Genomic DNA, 25,680 nt, shown 5'->3' with positions numbered 1-25,680 from the left:
AGGGAGCAAGAGAGGGAGCAGAATGGAGGAGAGTAAAGGAGAAAAGGGGAGAGAGGGGCAGTGACTGTGTGAGTCGGGGCAGCGCGTCTTAATATCCGTCTTGAGAGCATTACACACACAGCAGTGCACTTTCCTCTCAGTCACGCAATCGCCCCACCGCAAAGACCCCCTCCTCTGTCATTTTCTCCCCCTCTGTCACTCTCCCTCCCTCCATCCATCTTCCCCCCTCTCACCCTGCATCTCTGATTGACCCTCTCTGTCCCTCCCCATATCTTTCAAGCCGTGCCCTCACTTAAGCACGGTGCGTTGCAGCTTTTCATTTACCCAGCTCCAGATTTATCCATCCTACTTCCCTTCTACGCTTACATCTTTCCATTTCAGCCCATTGCTCCCATTTTCACCCACTCTGCATTGCACAGCCGCTTCTCTCCTTGCACTAAACATCACTGCAAGTTGACCTACTCTTAACTGTGGCAAGGTGAAACAACTGTTCTACACATGTGAGACATTTTCACTTCTTTAGCCGTCACTTCCATACTCCATCTCAGCACTTCATCCCCTGCATGTTGTTCGTGCCAGCCCTTCACCCCTTCAACCATCAGCTTATTCATTTGTACGTTTACCCATCAATCCATCCATTCATCTGACACTCTGTGTCAGTATGCTTCATGTCCACAGTCATTCGTGCACCACTCCACCATAAGACTCTCTCCATCACTCCCTTCACCCTCTCTTTAGTCAGAGTGATCCCTCTGATCTCCTTCTGTCCCTCCAGGTCTGTGACCTGTGCTGCTGAATACCAGAATCAACATGCCTGACATTTAAAAATCAGAACAGCTCAGCCTAAGCTAGCTGTGTTAGCGCTAGTGCTAATTCTCCCCTAGTTTGCTTACTCGATAGGTTTCCAGGTTCAGGCATCCATCTGTTTGCTGTACTGTCGTAGCATTCATCACACACAGATTAGGCCTATTCTGTAATATATTTGTCCCAGTGAAACATTTGCGAGCTTGCTTTTGGCACCTGCTGTGAGTGTAGTTTAGTATTATAGCCCTGCTGATGACAACAGTACAATACGGCCAGATGCCAGCTGTGTGAAAAGATTTTTGGCGTGGTGCGGTGTCAGAAATGAAACTGGCATGTGAGCATTTGCTGAAGGAACACGTGACCAACCAGGTACAACAGAGGACAGTGGGGTGGGGTGGCTACAAGCAGGGGCATCGTAGGGGGGGGTGGGATTAATCACCAAAGGATCCCAACGGGAGGGGAAGGCCTTGAAAAGCCTGGGATGAAAAGTTTGGTTTTGTTTGCATTTTTAAAAAAATCTAAATAATTAATTCCATATCTTAATTAAAATTGGCAGAATAGGTTGGTTGAAAGACAGAACTTTGTATTAAAAAAATAGTGAAAGCTTGCTGAGGCCCCTCTCACCCGTTAAAGATGCACAATGGTTTTGTCCATCCCTGCAGTAGGAATCATCTCTAAACACAGCAAGACCCAGTAAGTGCATTTACATAATGGTAGAAAAAGTTTAATTATTGTGTTAGTCTGTCTAAAACTGGATTTTTGACCAGAAAGTCAAACAGCATACAGATGTAGAAGAAAGACAGCTGGGAAAAACAAAATAAGAAGAGGAAGGGAAGAAAACAAATCACTAAGAAGTTAAGTGTTGGGTGCATACAAAACGTACAGTGCCAAAAAGTTATCCATGTTGTCACCATTTGACATGTAACCCTAACTTGTTAGGTATGTGATGTAATAGGTCAATCGGAAGAAGGTCCAACAGCAACAAGCCAAAAGGGGGCATATCGCCACCTACCATGGCGGAGTAGGACATACTTTTGTCAATAAATCAGTTCTCCTTCGGTGCTTGTATAGTGGGACAAGGACAGTGTTCCTATTAAATGGCCTAATCGAGCTATAACTGTAGTTCATAGAGTGTCATGTGTTTCCCCAAGAAAGAAAGAAAGAAAGAAAGCAAAGTCACTATGAAAAAAAATCAAAATGTGCATTGAAAGGGAAATGGATCAAGGGAGGTGGGGTGTCCACAAAGACTGCTCATGTATTGGGCCCAGAATTTGGTACTACGCTCCTGGCTATAAGGCAAACACTAAAACCGCTGAAGCCTCCATCTCATTGAAGATGTTTTTAAAAAAATGGAAAATAGGAAAGATGACCTTTGGTCTTTGGATGCTTACATTAAGCTTGTGTCCCTCTATTCTTTTTATTTTATGCACTAAACAATAATCTATTAATTAGAATAATCCATAGATTAAGAAATAATGAAAATAATCATCAGTTGCAGCTCCATTAAAGTCTGAATCATGCTTTTATTTCCACGAGGGGATTTAGCAATTCCAACTTAATTACTGATCTTCACGGTCAGGCTGTAAAGCTCCCTACCACGCCAATCCCTGTGAATAAACATGCATCTATCCTACAGTTACCTCTCTCTCATCATAGCCAGGTAACATTGCAACCTCTGCCCTTTACCACACACCTTTCTCAAAAGGAACATCAGTGTCTAGCCCTGTATCTCTTTCTCTCTCACACACAGACTCCCTTGCATGAATTACAACCTTTTCTAATCACCGTTTCAGATAACACAGCCCTGGAAATGTACAAAGAAGGCTCCACAAACACACACAACGCTGACCCCTGCAGCATCCCCTCAGCCACCCTTCTTGCACCTCCTTGGCGCTCATCTAGATCTCTCCCCGGCTGCTCTTTGGGCATGGATCACTTGTAAGGATTTGAGAAAAGACTTCACTAAGCTGATTGCTAAAGGGGAGGGGAGAAATTACCCTTGCACAACTGCATAAAAACCTTCTTGGGTCATGCCTTATGTAATAGATTGTGTGTATGTGTAGATGTATGTGTGTGTGTGTGTGTGTGTTCCCGAAATACCACTCCCCCCACCCCCCTCGCAGCTCCTACCCCCATGCCATTTACCCATTTTGCACTAATTGAGGGATCTTTTTTCGGAAGCTGTTATTGCACGCATTTAATTATTTATTTTGACGGGAAGCAATCTGGTGGCTAGTGAAGGGATCGTGAATGTGTGCGCGTGTGTGTGTGTGTGTGAGGGAAAATGAGAGGGAGAGAGAGGAGGAGCAAGACTGGGTCAGCGTAGCTTTTTGGGGAAATGTGTGTGAGGGACACTGTAAGATAACTGTACTGTATGTCTTTGGGGCTTTGCATGTATGAATGGTATGTAAGAATGTTGCCGTGTGCATGCATGTGTGTTGCATCTCAGAGTGCATGGCTTTTCTGAGTGCAATGGGAGTGCACTAATGGACGCACACTTGAGCTGAAAAGTGCAGAGTGTAGCTGAAGTGCAGCCAAGTCTGGCTTCCAGTCCTGCTTGGATGCCCTATAATCTACTCTGTATTATCCCAACTCTCTTTTCTCTCCCTCTCCATCTTCCTCACCTCCCTCTTCTTGTCTTTATATCTTTGTCTCTCTATCAATTTAATATTTTCATCCCTTCTTCATTGACTGAGCCGCCCGCCCCATCTCCCTTCTGTCTCCCTATTAAATCTCTTTATCCTGGTTCTGAGAACGAAGGGACGCGGATAGTCGCTGCCTGGCCGCGGACTTTTGGTTCCCTCCTCCCCGCTGTGCAGTGAAGAGAATGAAATAAGGGAAGACGACATGCAACCACCAGCAGTCTTGACCTTTATCAAGCTCTTTAGCCTGAGGCAGGGTGAATGAGACATTAAGAAAATGACTGAGCATTATTAACCCCTACTTACTTACACACACATGTGGCACACCGTCTGCTCTGGTGCCTATTTCCTCAGCCGCCACTTTTCTGACACTTAGGAATATGCTAAAGATAAATGATAAAACCGGGGATAACACTTATGCATTCTGCGTCACGCCACTTTAGAAAGAAAAGAATGGCAAGACGGGCCCGGCCTGCCTGCTCAGATTGTTTAACTGTGATTGATCCCTTGTCGAGCTCCTGCTTCCCGGCACTCCTGTGAATGCCAAGTCCTGTTGAGAATTGATGCTTCATTATAAACCAACCGCACAAGTTCTTCAAATGATGCATCAACCTCTGAGAGAAAGCTGGACCTGCGAGGGCCAGATGTTAACCCTGACGGCTACAGTCCCAGCCAAGCTGTACTTCTAATGATAGATCATTACCCAGCCGCCCTCTTCTTCTTCTGTCTTTCTCTTTTGTGCCCGTGTGCACGTGTGGGCGACTGGTGCACGTGCATGTGTGGCCATCCTTCTACTCCAGTCAATCAATGAGCAGAGACAATTCCCCGAGTGACATTTACGGAGAAGAAAGAGAGCCATTTATCACTTTAGTTTTGGGATAATAAAGGAATGACTGAATGAGCCTGTGTGTGTGTGTGTGTGTGTGTGTGTGTGTGTGTGTGTGTGTGTGTGTGTGTGTGTGTGTGTGTAGGAGAGAGCAGGCAAGAGAGAGCGAGAGCTAAAGATGAAAAGGGGATTTCAAAAGCACATGAAAGGAGCAGGAGAAATGAGCGAGGGAAGAGGGAAATGAGTGATAAAAAGGCTACTTTGTGGGGAGGACTGAGAGTGTGAAATAGAACAAGTGAGGAGAGAAGAGAAGGCCGTGAGTGACTGACAGTGAAAAAGAGAGCACGAGAAAGAAGGGTATGAAAAAAAAGCCTGGGGTACGGAGAGAAAAAAGGCAGAGAGACAGAGGAGGGGATAGAAAAAGGCTCTCGGCACGGAGAGAAAAAAACGAGGGAGAAAGAGGGGAAAGATGAAAAAAAGGTCCAAGAGAAAGAGAGAAAAGGGGGAGAGGAGACAGAGCGAGGCAGACGTGCTGGGTTCATTCAGGGCTATGAGCAGACTTGGAGTTCAGACCTCACACGGTTAGCATACTAAACACCGGACCCAGTATCCTGACCCAGATTCAAGTCAGTGACACACAAATCCAATCGGGGAGGGAAGAATTTCACCCCCCTGTCTGACCGTACCTCCCCTCAAACGCACAAAAACACACACCCCTCCCCCCCCGATCCCAGCTGGTCTGACAGTCACCTCATAACCCAACAACCTCGCCCCAATCCTGTAACCTCCCAACACATATGCTGGATCCCACACAGATTTGCTCACACATGGTTTGCTTTTACACATACAAATATCCACGCTGGGATGTAAAGTGATTTCTTTCCAAGGTCAGTTTCCTCTTTCAGCTCAGGTGAGCAGACATTACAGCTCAGCAGGGGTGCAGTGACCAGCCGCTACCCGAGGTGACCTCCACAGCTCCATCCATCAGCCGCGGGCGCATGCCCCAGCCGCAGCACATCCACCAGCCATTAGCATAACAAGCATCTTTCTTGAACATAACTCTTGCTACTCCTCCTCTCCGCTGCCCTCCTATTTTTTCTATCCACCTGCCCCGATCCGTCAACGTTAACTACATTTCCCTTTGTGAGCTGGCTCCCTCCATCACTTGCCGGGACCGCCAAGCTCAGGTAAACTGATCGACGGCCCTCATACGCTCTTCTTTCCCCTCCCACAATCCTTTGGCTCATGACAGGAGCTTGATGGACAGGCAGAGAGGAGCGAGAGACCCGGCACGTGGCTGCCAGGAAGGGTCCGGAGATGGAGCGTTGTGAAATACACCGTTTAGCTCGGTATACATCATCTCTTTCTCAGGGACAGGCACGGCAATATGCGTGCACGTAAACACACACATTTGCACACATGCGCACAGCCATCAATCCCTTGCATACAGGAAGGGATATCCGACGAAGAGAAAAATTGAATTAGGAAATATGGGCACCGTGATTTGTGGGAAGCGAGTTTTGTGGCCTAGAGAGAAATACAGCTCGAAGCACACTTCATCTTATAGCAAGAGCAAAGAGGAAGAAGCATCTGTGTTGTTTATCTAAAGCCCCATCTAGTTACAATGGCTTGATCTGAAATATTCATATACATGTATGACAAGATCAGGCCCATTATGTTGCTCTCTCAGCGAGGCTTCGGTGAATGGACTGAATGGGAACCCATCAGTCAGTGTAAATTATGAAGACAAGATACATTACATAAGCCTATAGATGGGCATGAAGAGGAGTATTATTGTAGCCCGATATAAATCATGGCAACACACGTCCTATAGTGTCATCAGTATGATAATATGCTATAGGCTATTTCAAGGATAAACTCACCATTATAATATTTCACAAAGCATATAACCACTGCAAAACACATTAGGCATTGTGTCATGAGCATCATCATAAGGCATTATATAGCTTATGTTTTAGATGGATCTGCAAGCACAAAATGGTGCTTCAGTCATAATGAAATGTAAATCATAAAGGCTGGATCTAATGATTGTTTTCTTTTTCAATAAATGTTATTTTTGTAATGAATCATCATGTCTACAATGACACTCAACTCATCGATGGTCCATAGACCATTTTCAAATTCAAATTTTGTATTTTGAAAGTAAAAAAGGTGCCAGAGTGCATAAAAAGCATCAAAATGGAGCTTGTTTATAAAAAAAGTGCAAGAGGTAGATTCCCCTGACAGAGGTTCAGGTTAAGCCCCGCATGTTGTCAAATCCTAGAAACGGGCCTGCATACACCTGACCTGTGCAGGGTTGCTGCGACTGAATTTGCTTCTTGGCAAAGAGAAGTGGGGACAGCAAACATCAAAAGGTTGAAAAACAAGTAGCGACCTTCAGAGTTAAAAAAGTAACACCGAAAGGCCAAAAACTGTAGTTCCTCTAATCGCCACCTCTTGCCCAAATATGGTCACTACTGGCTCCAAAAATCCAAGTTGGCAAAGGCTGAAATGCAGAATTTGAGGCCTCAAAACAGCAGTCCACAAACCAACTGATGACACCACGGTGGCTTCCTCCAGTATTTTATACAGTCTATGGTTAAAAGCAGTCAATTCATTTCTTAGAAATACTGATAAATGTTATTAATGTCTAATAACTGGCCACTGGTACCTAATCATATTACTAAAGTGAGCCCAAGGCAAAGCAAGCTGAACATCCTTGGTCTACAAAAAATGTTCTGTGAAGAAAAACTGAAAAAATATTCAATTCATAATGTTGTACAGCCAAGAAAAGCAGCAAAATTTCACTTTGAGAGTCAGCAAACTGTTGGCATTTAATTCTGATAAATGACTGAAATGATTAATTGATCATCAAAAAGGTTGCTGATTCATTCTGTGCAAATAAGTTAATATGATTAATTATTCTTTGAGGTCTACAACCAACCACATTGCGTCTTTGTTGGCCAACGAAACCAAACATTCCATAGTGATGCCCAAACAGTGCATGGTCTGCATCTAATCAGAAATATATGAGGCACATCTTTAAGTACAAAGAAATAGCATGTTCATAGTACGGCTATTAAGGTGTACGCTAATATGGAGTAGGCTAGCCTGAGGCCGTCTTGCTGTGATAGGGGTGAGTACTGGAGACGGAGCAGAACAGAGTGGAGCAGAGCAGGCCCTGTAGTGGTGGAGAAAAAGACAGAGAGAGTCGACCCAGCGTGACTACCGCCTGCCTGAGTGGAGCAGCCTGCCTGCAATTAAGGTGGAATCAGGGAGAAATCTGCGCTGCCTTGATAATGAGCCTCGTCTGAATTATTAACGAGAGCTGTTCCCCCGGGATCCGGGCTCCCACTGAGCCCATCAACCCCCCCACACCCACATGCACACACACAGACACACACTCATATACACTGATGCAGGGAAAAAGGGGAGAGAAATGCACTCATAAACATCCACACACACACACACACACGACGACAATCACACATTATGCACATTGACACAGATGAGCAACAAGCATGCTGCTACACACAGAGACTGAAATTTCAAGCTCCACGAGGGCTAACACATTTTACTCGCACGCCGAAGTGAATATCCAAAGCCATTTACAACATTTGCAATACAAATAACATTTCTCTGGGACAAAATAACTTCATACGCTGCCATCAGATTGAAACTGACAGACTTTTCTCAGTATTAGAAAAAGCGACTTCAACAAAACACTTGAGTGAATTTGAAAAATGCCAAATATCTCACACAGCAGAAGAACGCTTTTCAACAAGTGACTCCTGTCCATTCAGCTTACTCTACTGATCAAGCATGTGTAATAACAAAGGGCATTTTCTTAACAGCATTACACTGAGAAACAGCATACTGAGGTATTTCATCTCTATGAGGCAAGCCAGTTATCAGATGATGAGTCATTTATTGCCTATTAGTCATTTTGGAAAGTATTTAATGGTCATGAATGAAAAGTGTTTAATTCTAAGAAGTATAAGGAGCCAATAAAAATGTTTGAGATCTTTGTCTGAACTAGCAAAATATAAGCAATTCCTGGAGTTTTTATTAGTAGGACAACAAGTCACAGTACTGGTGTCAATCGGATGTGGGTGGGGGAAATTGAGCAGTGACTTTCGCTCTCATTTTATTAACATTTAGACCTATGGCTGGATGCCTAAAGCTCAATGTTTGCCCAGACATATAGCGACCTAATTACCAGAATAAATGCTGGCATTGTACAATAATTCATTTTATGTTGTGATGTGGGTTTAGGTTTAGGCACAAAAACCACTAGGTAAGGATTAGAAAAAGATCATGTTTTGGCTGAAAATACCCAGTTTGGTTGCCACAATCACTGCTGGAAAGGTCCAGACCTCTCATGAATAATTTACCTGCTTTTGTCACTACAAATATGGCTGGCAAAGTAGCGAACTTCATTTTAAAATATCAAGTTTAGTCACTACAAATACAACTTGAAATGTCCCAACCTCTTATTAAAAAATACCCGGTCTGGTTGCTAAAAATACAATGCAATGTCCCATCCTTGCATTGAAAAATACCTCTTCATGTGGCCACGAGTACATCTAGAAAAGTCCTGAACTTTTGTTTAAAAATATATGGTTTGGTAGCCACAAACACAGTTGGAAATTTCCCAACCTCTTATAAAAAATACTGTCTGGTCACTACAAACATTACTAAAAATGTTGTGATTGTTCATTAAAAATGCCAGGTTTTGAATCTGCAAGTACAGCTGGAAATATCCTGACCTCTTGTTAAAAAATATACACTTTAGTCCCAAGAAAACACACCTGAAAATGTCTCCAACTCTTGCTAAAAAATACGCAGTTAGGTCACAACAAACACAGCTAAAAAATACCCCAACCTGTCGTTAAAAAATATACACTTTTGTCCCAAGAAAACACACCTGAAAATGTCCCCAACTCTTGCTAAAAAATACCCAGTTAGGTCACAACAAACGGCTAAAAAATGCCCCAACCTGTCGTTAAAAAATACCCACTCATGGTGGTCTGCAAGTAGTGATGCAAAATTCACATAGTGGCTGAAAGTAGAATTACACTGTTCAAGTCGGTCATGTGATGCATATTGGCCCAGAGGGACTTTTCCCCATTGACATACATCGGGAAAGAGATGTCTGTTAATCAGTAAATCATTTTTTGTGAGCGTCAAAACACATGCGAAACATCTTCTATAACTGTCTAGGTTTAAAACATCCGGTTCCATAAAATTTGGAAAGTCTAAAAGAACTGCAAGATTACATTTTTTAGACCACCATTCAAGTTAGCGAGGTGCTAATCCAAATGCACATAGACCCAAAGAGAGAGCGAGAGAGAGAAAAAGAGAGAAAGAGAAAGAGAGAGGACCTCTTTCTGTCCCTAGTTGCATAACCCTGGAAATAAAAAGAGATGTGTTCATATCATCCAGTATTGGTGTGTGACACTCAAAGCTGCCCCCCCAAATCACATCTCCATGACACCAAACTTACACAGCCTCAGAGAGAAACACACACCACATTCTGTCCCTGCAGCTGTGAGCGGTTTTGCCAAAAACTCCGCGGGCGCTTACCAAACAGAGCCACACCTTCCACATGAGCCAATCGCCGCGAGTCAGACAGGTTTCAAAACAAATCAGACAGCAAAACAGCACCGCAGAAAGTCGCTTCCGCTCTCGGTCAGCCCCCTCCTCTCCCCCAAAAATGGTTCACCCCACCCAAGAACAGAGTGTTCCTCCATGGGTGGTTTGAGGAGGCACAAGTGTGTTGTGTGATTCGTGCAAATGTGTGTGTATGTGTGTGTGTGAGCCAGAGGGAATAGTCGAAAACCATCACCCTAAATAGTGCAATGGGAAAAGAATGACAATTTCTCTTTGCTTCACTATGCTTCTTCGGTTTAAGGAAACTAAATGAAGTGAGAGGAGTATTTAATATTCTGAGAAATGTCACCAAAGGGCTGAAAAAAAAAAAAAAAAAAATGCAGAGCCATGGGTAATAGGCTTGGTAAGAAATGCTTTAACAGCTGAAGTTCAGTTCAGCTGAGAAGAACATCCAAATTAGTTCAACCCTGTCGAATTGGGAACTTGACGGTCTCATCCCCCTTGTATTCTGCTCCAAAAGACCCAGTAGCTGAGAGGAGTTGAGCTGGGGAAAATCCAGCATTGTTATCCTATTATCTCTTGAGATAATGTGAGATATGAGATTTCTCTTAGATGAGAGGAGGCACGCTGCTTAAGGCAGTCTAGATCACTGGCAGGAGACTGATGCCAAAGCTCCCTTGAGAAAGACTCCTCACCTCAATTGGCCCTTGTGCCGAAAACCACTAAAAAAGAGAAAAAATGTATAGAACGTCTAATAGATGGATGGAGAGAGAAAGGTGGAGAGATAACAGAGAAGATAACATGGGTGTCTGCTAGATAGAGTGATAGGAGAGAGCAAAGTAATATCAAAGGCAAAATTATATTGTTTTTCATATTACCGTCTCCTGATTGCTGTCTCCCATATTTGAATGCGTGCCCATGGTTTGGTAATTTGCATGTACATTAATCATTTTCAGAGAGAAATGAACTGCCACGGCTGCTTGACGGCTGCAGGGGGAAAAGGCAGTGAGAACGGGCTTCTTGGCACAAGAAACCCGGCTCAACCCGAATATACTGCCTGAACCCAACCTGGCTCCGGCTGCGGGAGCCAAGGGGAGATGTAAGGTGCTCATAATCCTACACCATAAATCTGTCCAGCATGCATCATATGCTCTCATTTTCTGAGTGTGTAAGTGTGTGTGTGTGTGTGTGTCTGTCACACTCTCAAATTACTCTGCTCCCCTGAGCCAAGACGGAGGATAAAATATGAATCAGCTGAAGTCTAGGATAGTTTCCAGTCTCTCCAGACTCCCCAACCATCAACAAGCGACACAAGCATGCATTCCTACACATATGCACACGTAACAGACACGCGCGAGCAACAGCACACACTCAGAAAGTTTCAAGTCTCCCCACTTCATGCTAAGCTTTCGTCAAACACGCTCTCTGCTGCACATTTGACATTCATATCCCTCATATTTGACAAGTGTTTCTCTACTGCAGCTGCTGAAGCCCGTGCATAGTGACAGGATTACGAGAGTCTGTCTGTCTCTTTACCTATAAATCAATTAGATAAAGTGATATGATCCTGCTCTGTTATAAATACTACTGCCTGTGGAGACAGGGGTTATGTGCCTTTACAGAAGATAAGACTATACATATACCCAGAGAGACATCTTTCTTTCTCCCTCTTCATTTCCTCACATGCAGTTCGTCTTTCCCTTTCTTTGCCCTGCAGTCGCTGTCACATTTCTCTAGATTTTTTGGAGCTTCATCTTTCTGGTCTGTCTCTGATTTCTTTCATTAAAGGAAGAAACATGACCTTTTACCCTGCTGGCCTTGCACAGACCCGCTACCTAAAGACACTTTATAAATAACAGTCTAGTCGCTTTGGATTAAAGTGTCTGAGTGACTGCCTGGCACCCTTGCCGACCTGCTGCGCAATCCCCTGGCATCTGACATGCCCCAAGTGCCGGAAAAAAACCTGTAAACACATACAGGGAAGCTACGTGTTGTACAATAAAGCAGGAAAGAAACAAACCAGTTCTTCACAGATGCACTGTAGTTGCAATTGCCCAAAACCTAATGCGATTTATTTAAATAAACTCTATACAACAAAGCGATTGATGTATTGTGGATTTTTGTATCCCATAACTACCACAGTGATATATACAATAAAGCAAACCCTCCAAGCATTACAAAAGCTCTATCTAACCCCCTTGAAGTTAATCAACTTCTGGGCGCCTACAGGGCGATCCCCACACCAACTTGCCTTTAAACCCCTCCATTAGAGGCATTATGAAGTCAAGAGCAAGACTATGCAGCATTCTCTGCAGTGACATGCTGTCAGACCAATCAGCGGGCCCAAACACACACGCCTATAGAAGTAGACAGCACCTCCCCCTGCACTAGCCCCCACAAAGACACACACACAACTCTACCAACCCTGACGCTTTGTTGCAATTGACATGTGCTTCTCCCACGCACACATGCAGTATGCATCCACATGCACCCGAGGACATATTTAGATATAATTAGCTGTAAAGGCATAAAACACAACCGTAAATACATGGCTTCAGAAACAATCGCTAACTTCAGTTTAGCATCCTGTAAATTTCTATGTTGGACTAGCTTGATTGCCAGCCCAGTTGCAAGAAGACAGTGTTGCCATTGTGTGTTTTTTGAACACCACGTTAGGTCTGTACATTCATACGAATCAAAGCAATATTTCTAAAGTGACGTAGTTTGAAATATATGTATATGAGCCTGCTTTTTCATCTGGTAGTGGAGGGGACAATGGATGGTGTGACACATAGGTGAAATGGCTGCTAAGCAACCATATTTTTGGGTCCTGGTGAGAAAAAAAAATTGAGTTCACTTGATGCGAGTGATGTGTCACCGCTCACTGACGCCCACTGAAGTGACCTAGGGGTGTCAAAGAGCATTTCCCACATCTTTTTTTTTTTTTGAATAGTGCTTTCTGGTGCACTCTGGGCATGCATTTTAACCCTGGAAGAAGGCAGTAATGTATGCATAAAAAGTGTAAAATAAAACATTTTACCTTCAAAAAGAAAGCTACCGTTGATGAAGCATCTTTAATAATTTGGCCCTGGGGCCATTTAATACCAGGTTTTGTTGATGTTACCCATCCCTACAGAGAAGTGCACATTAATTAAAACTGCCATATCTTTGCCTCTTTCCTTTGCGGTAATCCATTGTTTATAATTTAGAGTGGTAAATTCATTTTATGCTAAATGTACAGTGAAATGCCAGTGTGCCTTCGCATTCAGCTTTACACTTTGTATCAACTGATACTAAACATTTGCATTTCATGTAGCAATATGCATAATGGCGGTCCCTGTTAGGATCAAATTTTTTGCCTTGATTTGAAGCAAATAATACTCGAAAAATCTTTTTTAGCATTAGCGGTAAAACCATGACGACTATGACGGAACAAATAATGCACTTCTGGCAGAAATCCATTTGTAGACAGAGATCTTTCACCCATTTACATTTCCAGCTGTGATTGTGGCACCAAAGCCTGGTATTTTTAGCCAAAATATGATCTTTCCCCAACCATAACCAAGAGGTTTTTGTGCCACATAATCACACATTAATCGCAGCTGTGTTGAAATGTTAAGAAATGTATGTGTAACATATTGGCAATGTAATACTGTTTAAACGTTACATATCTTTGGTTTGCAGAGACATACCTTGCCAACTTTTATGCTGCCAATTGGGTTGCAGTTAACAGAACACTGGAAAATAAAGGCCAGTCAAGCTGCCATTAATCTACACCTCAGTAGTGACTGTGGAAAGTGTAATCAGGTTCACAACTACATGATTCTACGTAACTTCCCTTCAGTAAGGAGGTGATTAGGAAGCCATGACCTCAGAATACTGCGGTCTTCCTAGAAGTCAGAAGCCATTAGGTATTTATAGGAGCTTAATGGCACTGTCTAGGTGTACTGGCTGTCTAGCACCCATCATCAAGCCATCAACCCCAACCCAACCCCCCGCCCGCCAGCCTCCTACGCAAACTGCCAAGCTATACCACTTAATTTCATTTTATTTCATCAGCAGCTTACCAACAATTCTTTTATCTTTTTTTCCCTTTCCCTGCCACAACAACAAAAAAAAAGCAGCCGGCTGTTTTGCATCCAGTGCTTTGCTCGTGCATGATATTGTTGATTGAGATGAAAATGTAGCGGATGATACAAGTAATGTTTTCCAACTTGCAAATGCTGCTGTCAAATATAATTGCCTGATATGATTGTAAAATTACATGTATGAGAGTGCACCTGTGTTGTGCGCAAGTGAGGAGGGGAGATAGTGTGTTTTTGGCTCCTGGGTTCAGGGGTTTAATCTGAATATGGACTTCATATTAACCTGGTTGAACTTGGTCTTTACGTGCGATCTTAAAAACAAACAGATTATGTTTTTTTTGTGTCGCTGCCCTTTTTATTCCATAACTCCCTTAATGAAATAATTTGCATGTAAATTTCTGTCATACTACCAAAAACAAACAAATATTCCATAGGGCTTCCTTTTGTATTCCTACAGATTCAAAAGGACCTCTCATTTGACGTGCCAAGTTCACTTAAAAGTTGAACACATTTATTGCAAGAGCCAAGGTAGGCAGTTGCATCAGAAATTATGGTTTTACTGTACACACACTGCTGAGTGAATATTTCCATATGCTGGTTCCTGTTAGTACATGTGACTCTAAGTGTATGTTTACATTACCACTCTGTCTCTGACCAAACCAGGTCAACCCTGTTACTGACATTCTGGCTGCCTGCTTTAAACGACTTACCTAATGCCCCGTCATTACCTGGAGTGGGCCCCACGTCTCGCCGGTGGCCTGAAATAGCCCAGGACCTCAGACTACCAGTGTCAACCCCCTCCTAATTTGCAGTTTCATAAATAGCAGACTAGGACTCTGGCACTAAAGATAAAGAGGCCCTGTGGTTGAAGAGTGTTGGTGCAACTATGAAGTCTACCTGGAGACGCACCTTAGCAGAGTTCACTTTAATGGGACAGGCTTAAGGTGTCAAGTCATGTGCTTGTGATTACGGCTGAGACTCCGAGCGGTGACAGAGTCTGTGTTATGCAACGCTACAAGTTTTGACAACAGACTGGCTTCTCGGAAAGGATCAAATATGTATGTGTTGCTGGATGTGTGCCATTAATTTGGTCTTTGATTGTATTTGATGATATGAATGGCACACCCAGATAGTTTTGGGCGGGTAGAAATCATGTGGCTGCCAACTAAAGAATTCTTCCACTAAGTATTTAATGGGATAAATCTAGGAATCAGCATTAACTGTCTTTTCAATAATGGGTTTATGCTGAGGAACAGGTGAGGCGAGACAATGTGAAGTCCTGTTGAGTGGTCTTGCTTTGGTCAAAAACAGCCTAGCGCATGATTCTGATGAATGATGATACAGCCTCTAACTTGTCACACATTGCCATAGAAAAGGTGAGCAGATCATTAACATCAAGTCTCATCAGCTCAGCAGAGGCGCTCCGTGAGGACAAGCACTGCTGATCTCCCCTGCCCCTTCTCCCTGTCCTCAGATGGCCATAATGAATAGCAGCATGATGAGGCTGGGAGCAGAAGCTGATAACATGGGCAGAAGTCCAGGAGGTTACTCCAGGCTTTCAGCCAGACAGGCAGCGGTGGTTGACTGTGGTCACTTGTGGACACCCCTCTGAATATTTACATTGTGGACAGCTGACCTCCTGCTACGTGCCCCTCTGTTGGTGTGTTTTTAAAAATGTGTGCTGCCCATTTGCATGAAAATGCATTGACTATTCTGTTTATCTGCCTCATTTATTTGCAGGGAATAAATCATTAACTCTCCTGCTTCTGCTGAAAGGATTTCATGCGCTACTACGGACGCTGTTGCCCATCATGAGCTGCTCTGAGATGAACTGGTTACACACACGCAGCAAGTGACTACACTCCAGTCTATTACATCCCTGCCATCAATGATCTATTAGACTGACTGACGGCAGTAATGAACTAAGACAAGATAACGCATGGCACCATTCATGCGTAACCGACACGGAATCCCACGGTGACATGTGTATGGCACGAGGGGTGAAAAAATCATAATGGCTTAGTGAATAGGAATAATCTCGAGACACTCTTGTGATTAACACGTCAAAACCTCCATTGTGTGTGCTTTATTTCTTACCTTCCAGCCAGCTGAGCTGTTACTGTCGCCCTTATCCTTGAAATAGGGCACATAACGGACCATCCAGTCGTATATCTGTGACAGCGTGAGTCTCTTTTCTGGGGTGCTCTCGATGGCGCGGGTAATGAGATCCGCGTAGGACTGGTTCCCCCACGCGTTCCGCCGCGAGGATTTGGCTTTGCGCAGCGGTCCGGTCACATCGAGCGCCGCGCCAGCCAGGCATGGGTGCGTCGCGCCTGTGGGTGCCGGGGCGCCGGCTGGATGCTTCAGCTCCCCGGGCGTTCCGCCCACGAGCCCCGCTATGCAAGCCGGGACGTCCTCCGGTTCCACCTTGATGTTGGCCAGCGGAAGACCCCCGCTGACCTCGTGTCCACCGGGGAAATCCTCCGGGCAAGGCAGCGGCCAGGTGCACGAGCGAGGCCGGCTCTGCGGCTCGAAATCCGAATCAACCTGATGATTGTCTAATTCGTCGTCCTCCATCATCAACATTTACCCTTCAGTTGAAAAATGAAATCAAATGAAGAGCGAGGGAGGGAAATACCTCCACGATCCGCAACTGTCCTCACTTCAAATTTGCCTTGTAATACTGCTATTAAGCTTCCAGTCTGAATCAATAAGAGGCAATTGAACGGAGTAAAAAAATCATGATGAACACAAGCAGAATCACAGCCTCGCGTGCAGAGATAAGAGAAGTAATAAAAGTAATAATAATTTTTCGTCCATTTTACCTGGAGTCAAAATATCAAACGGTGATTAAAATGCTTCTTATTCAACAGTCCACATTACCTCAAAGCGTGTCAGAGCCAGTCATGTGGGGGCTTTTCAATCCAGTTGCAGCAACAGATGATATTTCAGATAAGGAGCATATTTGCAAAGCAGTCGTCGATAAATCCTCCACAAGACAACAGGAAGAATGGTGGAGAAAATCACCAGAGCTGTGTTGAGAGCATCCACTGAGGCGATAATGCGTGATTACCGTGAATTATTAAATCTTCCAGTCTGCACGGATTAAGCTGGCAGCGGCACATTCAAGTCCATTCAGCCTGAACAGCACCCAACTGTCTGCAATTATAATGAAGAGGCGTGCGCATGTGACGAATCGATAAATTCCCAGTCTGGAAAATAAAAAGAAAAAAAAATAGTCCAGCGATCAAAAATGTTCGTATCCACTTGTCAGGCTGATAAAATAGTCTTTTATCACACCTCCTATTGCTCCCCTCTATCCCCCCTTGCCTTTTCTCACTCTCTCAGATCCCACACATGTTCTCATTTGCTTACAACTCGTTCCGTCGATGTGAACCGAGGATGACGCGCCGGCGCTGTAGTGGAGATGCTGCCAATTGGAGTGCGCTCACGAAATCAATACTCTCCTAACATGATTACAACGAAATCCCGAACTCTCTCTCTCTCTCTCTTGCTCTCTTTCCCGCCCTCTCTCTCTCTCGCTGTCTCTCCACCGTATCTGATATGAACGGAGGGAGCAAACCCCAAATTCTCAATCAAAACTCTGCATAATGATCTTTCTGGCGGAGCGTCACCCTGGGCTTTGTGTGCCAGCCTCCATCCAGCGGTGATAAAAATAAAAAAACACTTGTGAAGGCTACAAAGGGGAAAATTCCTTCATAATCTCAACATTTTTTGTCTTTAAAAAAAAGAAGTGTCTGATCTGCCTTTGTGCGTAACAAATTGTCCCGTGTAACGTATGCAGCGTCCAAATGCCCTCCGGGGAGACCTCACGGTGCGCATGAGGTTTCACCCCTGCTGATTATGTGCTGGGCTATACCTCAGCCAGTGTAATTTCCTATGCCGATTAGACAGATTTAGTCCAGATTACGAGAGATTAGGTAACCCTAGATTTTAATCCGAGCGCGGAGTGAGGTGAAATGGGGCTTTTCAGAGGCCAGATTGAAAGATCATCTCTGCTCCGCACTCAAAGTGAGGAGGCGTAAAAGCACCTCGACGCCAAAGACACGCAGCTCTGGCAGTGGTCAGAGCCGTGTGTGTAATTCTGCTACACTGGATGGGATGGATGCAGGGGATTCCGCCCCTCCATCCACACCAGCCCCCCTTCCTAAAATCAGACAGCAGGGCGGGCTCACGGTCTCAGGTGCTCGAATCTCATTGGCTGTTTATTTCCCACAAAAAGCCATTACTTTTTTTTTCTTAGCCTATAAAAAATAAGATGGTAGCCTCAAACTGCCCATAACCTTTCACCTCAATACAAAAGATCTGCTGAGCTCACAAGCTATTCTACAGCAACAGTCTGTTTCATATTTTTATGCACATTCACACCTGTTATGGTTGCTGTGGGGACAATATTACTTATTCATGGACTTTTATAGGCAGTCCTCCACATGCGCGCACGCACACACAAACACACAAACACACACACACAAAAAAGGTAATTATGGATTTGTTGTTTTAGCCCTTACCCTCTGGAACAATCTTTCCCAGTCAATCAGATTTGCTGCGCCCTTTGACTTTTTTAAGCGTCTCCTAAAAAACCATCTTAATAGGCAAGCCTTTCCATAGAGCAACTTTATGTGTTATGTTTTTGTTTTTATTTTGGTCTTGTCTGTCCCTCATTGTGCTGTGCTCTATATTGTAATGTATTGAAACTTGATTAATTGATTAATTCACTTATTTATTTTAAGTGTGTATAGCCTATGTGTGTGAAGCACTTTGTACCTGTGTGTTCTTATAATATAAATAAAGCTTTCCTTACTTCCTAAATTACTTACTGACACTGCACACTACAATTTCCGATACTATTTGGAAGTTAGGCAGGAGTTCCATGTAAGCATTTTAGCCACCCGTGAGCAGTGGTGGACAAAGTACACAACTCTATAACGTGAGCCAAAGTACAGATACTCCTGGTCAAATATTACTCCAATACAATGAAAGTTGAAAGAGTCAATTATTACTTAAGTTAAAGTACTGAAGAACTTGTTTTAAAAAAATTTGAGTATTCAAAGTATTTTTTTTTTCATCTCAAAACATTCGTTTATATTGTCACAATATATTTACAGACCCCAATGGCTCAAAAACAACCCACTGAATGCACTGACTTTCTTGTAGAAGCTGTACAATGAAAAGTTTGTTTAATATGCTGCAAAGCCTATAGAAATGTCCATATTCCTGTAGGCCATGATGTGCGCAGTTAACATTTAAGGAGTCAAAGTAATAAGTTTCAAAATAAATAATACTCATGTAAAGAACAGATACTCAAAACCTATAATCAAGAACAGTACTTAAGAAAATGTACTTGCAAATGCACCCCTGCCCATGAGTAATCAGTATGACAAACCGGGGCATGTTCTTATGAATGGACTGCAGTCAAAATATTCAACAGCTAAATAATAAACTGTCTGTCAACACAGAGGCATAAACTGTCTACAGTGAGACGCTTAAGGGGGGATTCTACCCAACATACTTATAGTTTCAATGAAACACCCTCATATTTCAGAGTGACACATTCATAGTTTATCACCACCAACAAAACAAGCACCTGTGCAGCAAGGTGTCTGAGGGGGCCCCGCCCTATATGTGCAAGGCATGCTTAAATGGAAGCTGTACTTAAAAGTTACACAATGTGGCCACACTATGTGCACTCAGGCGAGATGGATGTTGAGAAATGTGTGTCAAAAATAGCACACTTTTTAAATGCGGGAGGATGTGTCATCGTGTGTCATGAAATGACTTAATGCTGAACATCAGTGGGATCAGATGGTTAAAATGCCATGTTGCTAATAGTTTTCTGTGTAAAAAAAAAGTCCTCAAGCCCCTTTGCGTCAATACATTTGATTAAGGGGAAATTATTTATTATGTAGTATTTATTATTTGGCCAATTAACCCTTTGAAACCTGAGCAAATTGGCCTGATTTTTTTTTCAAGAATTAGAAGAAATAATGGGCAACTTTACAAACAATTATCCAAAAAATAGTAAGAAATAGTAAAAGTTGGGCTTACAAGAAAATGTCCTGAAAATTTGAAGGAAAGAAAAGTAAAAAAAACAAAAACAAACAAGGACATTATGCAGAAAAGTGCTGAAAGACTACATATATATTTCTATGAAATAATTTTTAAATAAATAATCGTATATATACATATGTAGTTCTCTTTACATATTCGCTAGCTATTGTTAGTTTTATAAAAAAAAATCTTTATCTCACTTTGAGGTCATTTTTCTTCTCACCTTTTACCAATTTCTTGCAATTTGCAGAACATTTTTTGCCAAGTTGCTCATTGCCTTTTAAAAGGTTTAAATGCTGTTGTTGATCCAGGTTTTATAGGGTTAAATATGTACAAAGAGTCAAATCTAACCAATGCCAGAGAATGGCATTCTTCCATATCCTCTAGTCTAGTAATACAAGGTGCTACTTGTGTTGCTTGTTCACAAATAATTCTCCCGAGTGCCAAAATTTTGGTGACACAAGACTCCACAACGGAGCTTGATTACACAAAAAGTGAAAGGAAGGTAATTGTGAAGACAAATGAGCAGATTGAGAGGCTCACAGCAGGCCTGAATCTCCAGAGAAACAAGACTCAGAGGAAGAGCAGAGGAGTCAGCCAGACAGAGAGGAGGGAGGCGCAGGCAGCACGACTTTAAAAAACTACATATATGTTTGGTCCCTTCCAGGCTGACTGCTACACTGTCCCCATACCAGACATTCCAGAGGCAGCGTGGCTGGCTTTAGGCTGTGAGTGGCTGATCCTGGAACAGCATGTTCTGCACAGCAGTAATCACCTCAGCCAGCCACAAGCAAGGCAGAGCACCACACCAACAACAAGCAGAGCTTTGTGTCTGTCAATTTGCACCCTGAAAAAGTGCTCTGGAATTTCATTCACACAAGGAAAGGGACAAGTTTTTTCCACCCGTTTCCGCGAGGCCCATCCTCATTTCCTTGGCCGTGCCACTCCAGACGTCCTTCGCAACCTCATGATGTTGTGCAATTTATCCCTGCAACCCATTCTGCCCGGTGGGATTAGGACGAGAGGATGCTGGAGAAGCCACAAGAACACCCTTGGGAGATCGTTGCCTGTTTGGGAAAACACTTCCCCTGGTTCTCCTCCCCTCTCCGCAAACAACCCACACTCTCTAACAAGCATATGGGCTCCCAATGACACATGAAGGAGAGGGCTCAAATCCAAGTATCGGGAACGTTCCTGAGTAGACGAAGCTGGATTTCACCCCTTCGTGGCACTGGCCCAAAGTAGGATGACTTAAAGACTTCCTGCCCCAAGCAAGAGCCAGCTTTCTGTGGCATCTTGGCATGCATGCTGCTGCCAACTATGAACATTATGTTCAAAGGCAGCAAAAACAATTGGTGCCAAGAGTTTTAATTAAGACTGTGTTGTGGAATGGAAAGTAAAGGCATGTGCAGGTAACAGCGTCTCTCCCAATTTCAAAGGTCTAACAAAATATAATAGACGAACACTATCTGCCTTCACCAATTAATTATATTTAACAGTCAGAGACCCAGAACAACCAAATGGCCCAATGAGGAAAATCAGTGTGCTCTGCTATCATACCCCAAAGTGCGGCGAGCGTAATTATTTTAATAAACTGATGTCAAAGATGCTTACAGTGGAAGCGATTGGACAGTGAAGTTAATTATGATATTTCTGAAACATAGATCAAACTAGTACAATAAGATTGTATTGTTATCTTGTTCACCTGTCCATAGGATAATTAGTAATTGTAATAATTTAGATATAAATAAAAATCTATATATCTATTAATTAACACTAAACAAAAATTTAAAGGCAACGCCTCTGTTTATGCATCCATCTGTCACATGTTTAAGTTAAAGATCTGAGACTTTTTTTCATACATTAAGTGGATTTATTTCACAAATTTTGGCCACAACTTTGTTAAAATCCGTGTAAGTGAGCACTTCTCCTTATCCAAAATAGTCTATTCACCTGACAGGTGTGGAATATCAAGATGCTGGTTGAACAGCATCATTACTATACAGGTATTGCTTTAATGACACATCAAAATACCACAGATAGCTCAAGCTTTGAGGGAGCTTGCCATTGGAACGCTGACTGCAGAAACATCCACCGGAGCTGTTACCCATGAACTTAATTTTCATTTCATTACCATAAGACATCTCAAATGTTGTTTCCCTGGATTTTGCAGGAAATCCAACCAGCCCCACAAAACGGTGACGATGAATAGTTATGATTGTCAGGTCATGACCCAGTAAAGGACTATGTGCATGATGATAAAATTTCCGGAGCAGTGCTGATATTCTTCCATTGTATAAACCATTGTTGCATCTGGGGGGCTACTCTCTAATTCTATCTAGCAGGTGAAGATGCTGGATATGGAGGTCCTGAGCTGGCGTGGCTACATGTGGTCTGTGGTTGTGAGGCCAGTTGGATGTACTAACAAATTCACAGAAACGACATTGGAGATGGCTTGTGGTAATAAAATGAGCATTCAGTTCACAGGCAAACAGCTCTGGTGGCATTCCTGTAGTCAGCATGTCAATAACACACTCCCTCAAAACTTGTAACATCTGTGGCTTTGTGTTGTGTGATCAAACTGCACAGTTTACAGTGTCCTTTTATTGTGACCAGTCCAAAGCACACCTGTGTAATAATAACGCTGTTTAATCAGCATCTTGATATGCTACACACGTTAGGTGGATGGATCATCTTGGAAAGGAAGTGCTCACAAACACAGGTTATCAGATTTGCAACCAAAATTGGAGAGAAATACATCTATTGAGTGCATAAAAAGTATTAAATTTTTAAGCTTGCGAAAATGGGAGCAAAAAAAAAAGATATTTAAATTTTTGTTCAGTATCTATCTATCTATACCTGATCACAGCTTATCAAATGTGAGTACTTGCTGCTTTTCCTTCATTTATATCATTTTAAATTCAATTGTAAAAAATACTTTTGAGTTCTGCCGCAGTTTTATTTGCAAGCATTATGAAATTAGCAGTGACCCTACAATCAACACATTTTTCACTGCCAAGAATAACAATCCCACTATAAAAAGTAATCAGATTGATGATCAGTCATATGCTGTAACCTTAACCCCTAATGAAACCATATTCAAAGACTTATCAGGATTTTTGCATCTGTGTTGGAAGATGGTGCTACTCAAGTCTTAGTTTCTTGAAATAAACCATGCAGAATATCAGATTGCCTCCAGCAACGACTTAAATCCCTCACTTGTGCAAGTCAGTGGTTGGCTACATCCACAATAGCCGAGAAGGCCTGATGCCAAGACACTGATTAGCCTAGCTCTGCCTCTGTTCTCCAGGCAATGCGGAGTGGAGGTGCAGTGGGAGTCCAGCTCATCACCAAAGAGCACTGTGCTAAACACAAGTTTAAGTGGAAGAAAGCCAGCAGACTGTAGTGTATCCATGCTGGACATATAAAGCCTTGGGCAAGGAGGCATCTGCCTCTTTAATACATAATTCACTCAGAGCTGAAACATCATGCTTTAGTCCTGAGGGCCAGTGGTCTACTTCTGGTTGTTGGAACATAAAACTGTCTGCATCAGATAATCTGGTCTCTCATTGACGGGCAACTTTGTGTACCGAGTATCAAACTTTAAAATTCAATTTGAGCTCAGATCAGATTTGCCTTCAAAAGACAGATTTAAAGAGTCCCTTAGCAATACAATGTACAGAATATTAAAATGTTCAAATGGTGCTTTTCGAGATGAATCAAATGTATGTGAATGCAATGTCATCTCACCTTTCCACCTCAGCAAGCTTGTCCTCATCAGCTGTGATATACAGGTAGGTCAACATGTACAGACAGCCATCTGCCCTCCAGCTCGCCCTTCAGACACGCATGCAGCCACTTTACATCGCAGCCCCTGCAAATGCATCTTCCTGTTGGGGTATTATTAGAAGCACTCATGTCATATTGCCCACATTATTATCATAACTGACAGGATGTGCATTAGTTACCTCAGTCTCTGCAGCACATTGGCCATAATGTTGACACACGAGTGTACGAGCCATTTTGGGATTCAGCGTAAGGAGTGAAGAACCTGAGGCAGCTGTAGTGCTTTCATGTGCAATAGTCCCAGCTCAAGTTCCCATGAAAGAGGCACTAATGGGTTAACAGTAGAAATGAGAGGGGAAGAGAGGGAAAATCAATGCTTTTGTTGAGGGGAAGAAAGAAAGGCTTTCACAGGTCTATGTATCATTAAGCAATTGAGAAAGCTAATTAGAGTGGGGGGAAAGATGTGCAGATCTCACAGCTAATTATTTCCATGGCAACCACAGCTCCTGTAGATGATCTGAGGTAGCGTTCAGCTGGCAAGACAGCCAGTCACATGAAGAGCAAGAGAGACCCCTAGTGGGACAAAATGAATGTGTTCATGGAAAAGCAACAGAATTAAAAAAAAAAAAAAAGATATAACAACTAATAGCTTTAAATATAGAACACAGATCATATTAAATAAAAAAAAATACTTCAGGTATTTGTGCAACATACATCATACACTAGGAATAGTGTTTTTTCAGCTATTAAACCTGACTTATAGAGGGAAATAAATTTGTGCATTAATAAAAGAATATAATCAATAATCAGTCTTAAACTAAAACCAAGTAAAGAAATTAAATTTCCAAGAGCAACAAGTTGTAAAGACCCTCTATTACTATGACAAATACCACTTATCTCTGGTCTGAGAAGTGTTTTGTGGCAACACTTATTGTATAAAGGGGTGGTTCTTGTACTGCTTCACACTCAACACAGTCACTAGCTTACTTATGGAAACACTAAATGTAATTAATGCAAAAACATGAATTTGGCAATTAGTTCAAAGGTCCAGTGTGTAGGATGTAGGGGGATATATTGACAGATATTGAATATAATGTAATACATTTTCTTTCATGCATAATTATGTGAAAATAAGAATTGTCATGCTTTCATTACCTTAAAATGAACCACCATTTCTATCTACATCGGGAGCGGGTCCTCGTCAACCAAGTCCGACATGTTTCTTCAGTAGCCCTGGATGAATAAAGCAAACAGTTGCTCTAGATAGGGCCATACGTTTTTACACTGGCTGGCCCTCTGCAACGACCCAACTAGCATTGGAAAATTAGTTGGGTTTTTTTTATGAGAAAAGGCTTTATTCAGTGTTTTACCAGTTTAAATCACTGGGTTTGTTTGTTTTGGAAAGTAAAAACCTTTGCGGATTACCCAGCCCCTGGTGAAAACCTCCTAAATGTCTGGATCTTAAGTTATCAGAGGAAAAAGTTGGGGACACATCAGCAGATGCTGGGCTAGCAGCTCGCAATAAGTCAAACGGTGTCAAAGAAAAAAGGTTTTGAAATGCAGAACTGCTTTATTAAGTGTTGTTACCGATTTTAATAACCTGGTCTGTTTGTTTGAGAGAAGAGGAGACCTCTCTAGGCAACTCGGCTCCAGATTTTAAAAAAATCCTAAATAGTGAACACTAAAGAAATCCAACCCGGGAGTTCACACTTGGCACATGAGGGAAGTTGGTTGCGATCTACAATCCTAATCACTACATGCCACTAAATCCTACACACTGCTCCTATAACCAAAACTGTGTGGTGTTAATTTGTGACAGAATGATAAGGTTACCATGTCAAAACTCAAAATTGTG

At 42.7% G+C, this 25,680-nt stretch overlaps 1 protein-coding gene across 2 annotated transcripts in view; it reads right to left on the bottom strand.

The window, feature by feature from the left end:
* LOC121946167 (forkhead box protein O6-like) overlaps positions 1-25,621 on the bottom strand; it is a 45,571-nt gene extending 19,950 nt beyond the window's left edge. The window contains exons 1-4 of one of the 2 annotated variants that reach the window (XM_088084280.1): positions 24,008-25,621; positions 23,790-23,929; positions 16,854-17,182; positions 16,068-16,561 (exon numbers count right to left, since the gene is read on the bottom strand). In XM_088084280.1, the coding sequence (XP_087940406.1) occupies positions 16,068-16,556 (489 nt within the window). In that variant the 5' untranslated portion in view covers positions 16,557-16,561; positions 16,854-17,182; positions 23,790-23,929; positions 24,008-25,621. Of the gene's footprint in view, positions 1-16,067; positions 17,183-23,789; positions 23,930-24,007 lie in introns of both variants that reach the window. The other variant, XM_042490632.2, reaches the window with a different exon arrangement.
* Positions 25,622-25,680: the final 59 nt, after the last annotated feature.

This window comes from Plectropomus leopardus, chromosome 11, assembly GCF_026936395.1.
Source record: "Plectropomus leopardus strain MGB_pleo_1.0 chromosome 11, ASM2693639v1, whole genome shotgun sequence".
Taxonomy (NCBI): Eukaryota; Metazoa; Chordata; class Actinopteri; order Perciformes; family Serranidae; genus Plectropomus; species Plectropomus leopardus.
Note: the sequence above shows the minus strand (reverse complement) of the source record. Positions and strands in the feature narration are given on the sequence as shown.